We start from the raw sequence: 6,000 nt of genomic DNA on the forward strand, positions 1-6,000 counted from the left end.
TGCCACAGAAAACTCAGTTCCTTATTATTGTTGTTGTTTCCGATCACACTGAAAGTGTGTTTTTTTTTTAATACAAAATATACTGGAATTAAATCTGCCCAGCTAAATTTAAAGTGCGTATGACAGGATAAAAAAAAGTCTTAAATAGCATCATTATGTGAATTCGAATCCTATTTTGAGATGATTCGACAATATACAACAATTTGGCAAAGCGCAGATGTTAGTCTTTTAATCCGCCGTTTAGCCACGCCTACCATTATAGGGCTCTAGCGTCCCCAACAGGAAGATGACGTCTGCACGGTCGTGGTTTTATCTGATTTAGAATTCACCCCATTGAGGGGGGATTATTCAAAACGAGGAAAATGTGATGAAGAGAGCAGCAAAATGTCATTGTTTCAATCTCTCTACTAGAATATTTTTACAGGATAAATATTAAAAATGCATTTATTCAGTAATACATGGCAAAATTACTCCATAATGGTCAAAACTGTCTACTTCTTACACTTTCCCAAACGATATTTTATGCCACCGGAGTTAGTCCGGCTTTTGTCATTTCCCTGCCGTGGCTTCGGAGAGAGTATAATAACCAGGAGAGAGTAAACAAACCAGGTGGCGTGACAGCTAGCTGACACGCTAACTCAAACCGAGTAATGTTTCAAAGTCTTATTCTTGCCTTTCGAAGCGAAAAATCAGACAAAACTACCCCATGTCACACGGTGACGGGGTTGTCGATTGCCTTCGCCGATCGGCAACCCGCCTGGCAGCGAGCAGCTCGTCATTCCACTGCTGCGGGCAGGAGAACTCGTTTGCCGGGGAAGCAGCTGGAGAAACCCGGCCGACGTCAGAGGGGCGTGTAGCTGCCACATGGTCAACACGAATATGGCGTAAATTATTTCTACATGTCCGTCCATGATCAAAAAAGTAAGTAAGAAAGTAAATATTCCTTTACTTAAAGTTTGTAATGGTTACTTTGTGTTCGCTGTATTCGCGGGCATTTTTAACACAAAGTTGCAATTTCTGATGGAGTGGAAAATTTGACAGAACACCAGGCACATGAAGATGGCAATAAGTCAAGTATAGCGCTCTCCCAGCAGGAGGGTGGGGGCTTGGGGGGTGCAACAAGTCGCCGGTGGTCGGCCGAGTGGCATTCTCGGTGGACAAGGAACATGTCAGCCACAAAACGCAAGCCACCTCCATATTAAAACGTGTGCCATGATCCCAGTATTTGACATAATACAATACACATTGTTTATTCACTTCCTCGTAAGTCCAATGGTTCCACAGTTGTCGCAGACTTGTTTTGGCCAATATCGGGGTGAACAGGAACTTTCTAAGGCCCAAAAAGGCTCATACGCCTCACCCTGGTACAGCTACAAAAGCCTGCAGCCGTTTGGCTGGTGTGATGCGAAAAAAAAAACGAATTCATCCGCAAAATCAGCTGAATCCGCAGTCTAGCTGCATGCTATAAAGCAGGGGTGGGCAAACCGGTCCTCGAGGGTCGCGGTGGGTCCTGGTCTTTGTTCCCAGCACAGATAGTATAACCAATGAGGTTTCAGCAGAAATGAGAAGCACCTGACTGCAATCGACTGATTGCACTTGTAAAACAGCAGATTGGTGAAAATGTGTCCTCTTAATGGGTTGCAACAAAAACCCGCACCCACTGCGGCCCTTAGTGGAATAGTTTGCCCACCCCTGCTATAAAGCAATGCTGTTTTGTGAGACGGTGACCCAGGTGACGTCACATACGCATTCGTCCTAAACCCAAGACTGGAGTTGGAAGTCGCTTATTTTCATGGCACAGAATTAAAAAATATAAAACAGTCGCTTCCGCACACATCCAAGCGTTCCTCTTCATTCAGGAGCATAAAACACAGTATGAAATATGAAATAAACATGTTTTTTTTGTGTCATACGCACTTTAAAATTGTATAATTTAACATTTAAGGTCCTCAGCCTTTATTTCTGTGTGGGTGTGTTTGGCCGTTATTTAAACATTTATTTATTTTTTTTTATAAGTGCAAATGAACTCTCAGGTAAAGTTTTTGTGTGTTTTTTTTTTTTTTCTCAACCAATGAGATGAGTGTGATTTCGTATTGCCATTGTTCTGTCAGCTCATTGGTCAGAAAGCAGGAAAGGCGCGCGAATGCGTTTCCCTGCATATTCTTGTATAGCACCATACCAGTATTTGTTCGTTCTTTAAATAGGACACTATTTTCGAATTTGATGATAATAAGGGACGAACCACGTCCCTTGGAAGCTCAATAAGGGTCGCGTACTTTCGTTTTGGAATACCGGACGATTTCATTTTTCAAGGAAAAGTTGGCAACCCTATGCTTTACCGTAATTGTGTGTGTGTGGGGGTGGTGTCAAGCACAGGTCTAGACTTGTGCCTTGTCATTCTGGAGGGTAAATATTTTAGATCAGGATTTGAAAGCCTTGAGTATATGTGCAAGCATCCGGCTTGGTAAGAGGGTGGGATGCTCCGGTTGTAGATGTGAACCAATTTAGCAAGCTTTTTCACCTTACCTTTAGGACAGTGTAATTTTTTCCCGCTGCTCTTGTCATCTACCTGACAAATAAATGAACTGGTTTGCTCAGTGGAAAGTTGACGCTCGCCTGTTATGAGGCGCATGCAGTCCCAACTCTTTGATTATGTTAACGGCTTCAAATTAACATTTCATTTACTGGGAGCAGTAAAATATTTTTAGACAACATTTAAAACAAACAAAGAATGTTTTTTCCATTGGTGCAATGGACAGAATATTCTATTTTGTTTGGAGAAAGTTGAAATGGCTCAACCTCAATAAATGCTCTTTGACTGCTTCTTCTACCTAAGGAAATATTCTGTTGGTTTCCTGCTAATTCCGGAAGAATTATTACTGGGAATTCAGTTCATACATTACACCCTGGTTCCTTATCACTATATAACGATAGATCTTATCTCTTCACTTTTTGTCTCTCTGTGACAAATGTCCTCCTCTGACACTTTTCATCACCCAACCGGTTACGGCAGACGGCCACAACACACTGACTGAATGCCAGTAATATCTGAGCTGTGTGTAAAGAGTGTCGTTCAAGACCTGCTGCATTTCGTTGCGCTACCACAGTACCTTGAGCTTAACCTTTGCTTTGAATTAAAGAAAGAAAATTACTTGGATTAAATTATTTTGAAAAGAGTATATTAGTATTAGCATTCACAGAAGTGTTCAGTTTAGACTTCTCTTGACTTGTGGACATGTAAACACATTAAGTATGGGCGGGACTCACACAAACCTGCAGGCAGTGTAAGGGATGACAAAGCATTTTTCATCATGATCTAAAATAAAATTGAAAGGAAAACATAACTTACCAAAGTCATTTTGCCCAGCGCCTCCTACAAGATAAAATAAATAAATAAATAAATAAATAAATAAATAAATAAATAATCACTATATACTATATTTATTTATATATTGGGTGAGCTAAAAGTAGGTAGACAGTATGTGGAATAGGTTTATGTATAATTCTTTCCTATTCCTATTCTTAAATTTGTGTTCATTTATTATTACAATTTTATAACTACAATTCTTACAATTGAAATTCTTAAAATGCTGAAACCGTTTAACATATTGGGTTGGAACATTTGGTACTTCATAATTGTTTCGAGGAAAAAGTTTAAAGTCGAAAACCAAGAAGTGTCAATGATTTGAAAATTACACACCAGATGCATTTCAAGAAATTAATACCCAGTCAGACTTGTGCAACAACAAATCTGTTGACGCGTAAGACGAAGATTTAAAAGCTGTGTAAATCAGGATAGAAGCCAATTTGAGCACCTGAGTTGCACTTCAAACATCGCGCCGTCAGTCCATCGCGGACGCGGATTTTTTTTTTTAACAAACAAAAAAAAAAAAAAAGCGATTTTAAAGAGATGTCCCATTCGATCGCCTATTGTCCGCAAAAATATATATATATAAACCCTACTCTCACATTATACTTTGAGGGTAGGATTGCATGATCCGTTCAGGGGTGATTAAGGCAAAAAAAATATTTTAGGTAAAAAAAAAAAAACTTTTGTTATTATTTTAAGAAGGTGGCAATACAATGTATTTGTTTTGTTTATGAATTAATCAAAATAAATATGCGTTACTAAAGGTAATCACATTTTATCGTGATTTAATTGTGTATAGTCATAATTCACTGAGGATCCTTACAGAAAACTATTGCAATTATCCGTTTTTGGAAAATTATATAGAGCACTATAATATTTAAAACATCCTGAGACATCATATTGTTGTTTTAGTAAGTTTGATCAGAACTGGAATTTATATTAAACAACTGACATGTTACAAACCATTGTTAAGTAACTTTTAAAGAATAACATCACATAATATAAACTTTTAGCATTATGTGGTGAAATAATTCAATATGAAAAACATACATTTTTATTCTCAACTTCAGGAGCTTAATTTCTACTTATTGAATTCCCATCCAGGATATTAAGATTACACTTTATCTGTTACATATACAGTAGCTAACACTGTAACAATGTTTTTATAATGAGATCAGTTTAGTTGATTTTTTTTTAGACAAAAACCCATAACCTTCTCAAGTCCAAGTTGACATTCAATCAAAATGCTGTGACACTTATTCATGTGTGATGACAACCATGTAAATGACACACGACATACACTGTACAGTATATGAGAAGTTACATTAAAAGAGAAAGTGAGGCAGAACTCACCAGGCACCAGGAACGTCAGGATCAAAAACCCAAGCTGATAGAATTTCATGTTGTGATTGAAGCGTGTGAAGAAGACAAGAAAGTAAAGTCTGCTTTAACACAGTTGCGCTGCTCTTCTTGGTACATACACACCCAAAAGGAATTACATTATCTGCGTCATGTTGCTACTTTCACAGTGTGGCAGGTGTACACACCTTGCATGCCACCTAATCACATACACAATGACATCTAGAATTTGTCAGGCAATGGACCCAAGACAATGGAAATCATCAATAAACTCAAGGTAGTTTAGTAAAACTGAGACCACATTCTGATCCCATTATGCCAAGTTACATGTCTCAGACAGAATATTCTTGCTCTTGACTTTTTCTGATCAGGCAGTTTTTTTGGCTTGAGTTCATTTAATAAGCTTCAGTAACTTTGTTTTTGACTGTAAATTTTTGTAACTATGAAGGAAATAGGCACAAGCCAATAAATGCTTCTCAACAAAAAAAAGTTGAAACTTGAAAGTCAAGTGCAAGGCAAAATGTGGCAAGTGACGTGGAGGGCTAAATACTGGTATACTAGTAGATGAACAGGTTTTTACTTTAGCTTGTGGCTCTTGTGTCTCATACACAGTTATTGCGCACAGCACACAGGCAGGTCATTATTGAACAACACTTTTCTCATTAACGGTGCCCTAACAAATTTCCCTTTAACCTTTGTGGGCAGAGCAGACCAATAAGAAGAGTTAACAAAAACAGTTGCTACACTCAAAATAAAATATAACAACAGGCTAATTAGGTAAACTGTTTGCAAACGTAACACATCTACAAGTCCCTCCATAACCTGGCCCCTTCCTACTTCACTGACCTTCTACAACAGCACTGTCCCTCCCGCCGCCTACGTTCTGCCGACTCCAATCTCCTCACACCCATCACTTGTACTAAGCTCCGAACCTTGGGGGACCGAGCCTTCGCCGCTGCTGCTCCCTCACTCTGGAACTCACTCCCAAAACCCATCAGGAACTCGGACTCATTACAAAACTTCAAATCACTCTTAAAAACCCACCTGTTCAAACTAGCTTTTCCCACCTCTTAATTCTGTCTATGCGTTATGTTATGTAAAGCGTCTTTGAGTGTCCAAAAAAAGCTCTATACAAATTTGATGTATTATTATTATTATTATTACATCTACCATCAATATATGGTGTTGGAATTTTACGAATGTATTCTAGCTATAAAACGTCTTTTGTAGACTATATAAACCGATACACAGTGGTCGCAATATTTTCAGGT

The 6,000-nt window shown here is 38.5% G+C and overlaps 1 protein-coding gene across 1 annotated transcript in view; it reads right to left on the reverse strand.

Moving 5' to 3' along the window:
* Positions 1–4,901, reverse strand: part of LOC130921378 (serine protease 33-like) — a 41,166-nt gene extending 36,265 nt beyond the window's left edge. Inside the window, exons 1-2 of the mRNA XM_057845202.1 lie at positions 4,724–4,901; positions 3,350–3,373 (exon numbers count right to left, since the gene is read on the reverse strand). Coding sequence (XP_057701185.1) covers positions 3,350–3,373; positions 4,724–4,772 — 73 coding nt within the window. The 5' untranslated portion in view covers positions 4,773–4,901. The remainder of the gene's footprint in view (positions 1–3,349; positions 3,374–4,723) is intronic.
* Positions 4,902–6,000: the final 1,099 nt, after the last annotated feature.

The sequence above is a fragment of the Corythoichthys intestinalis genome, chromosome 9, assembly GCF_030265065.1.
Source record: "Corythoichthys intestinalis isolate RoL2023-P3 chromosome 9, ASM3026506v1, whole genome shotgun sequence".
Classification (NCBI taxonomy): domain Eukaryota; kingdom Metazoa; phylum Chordata; class Actinopteri; order Syngnathiformes; family Syngnathidae; genus Corythoichthys; species Corythoichthys intestinalis.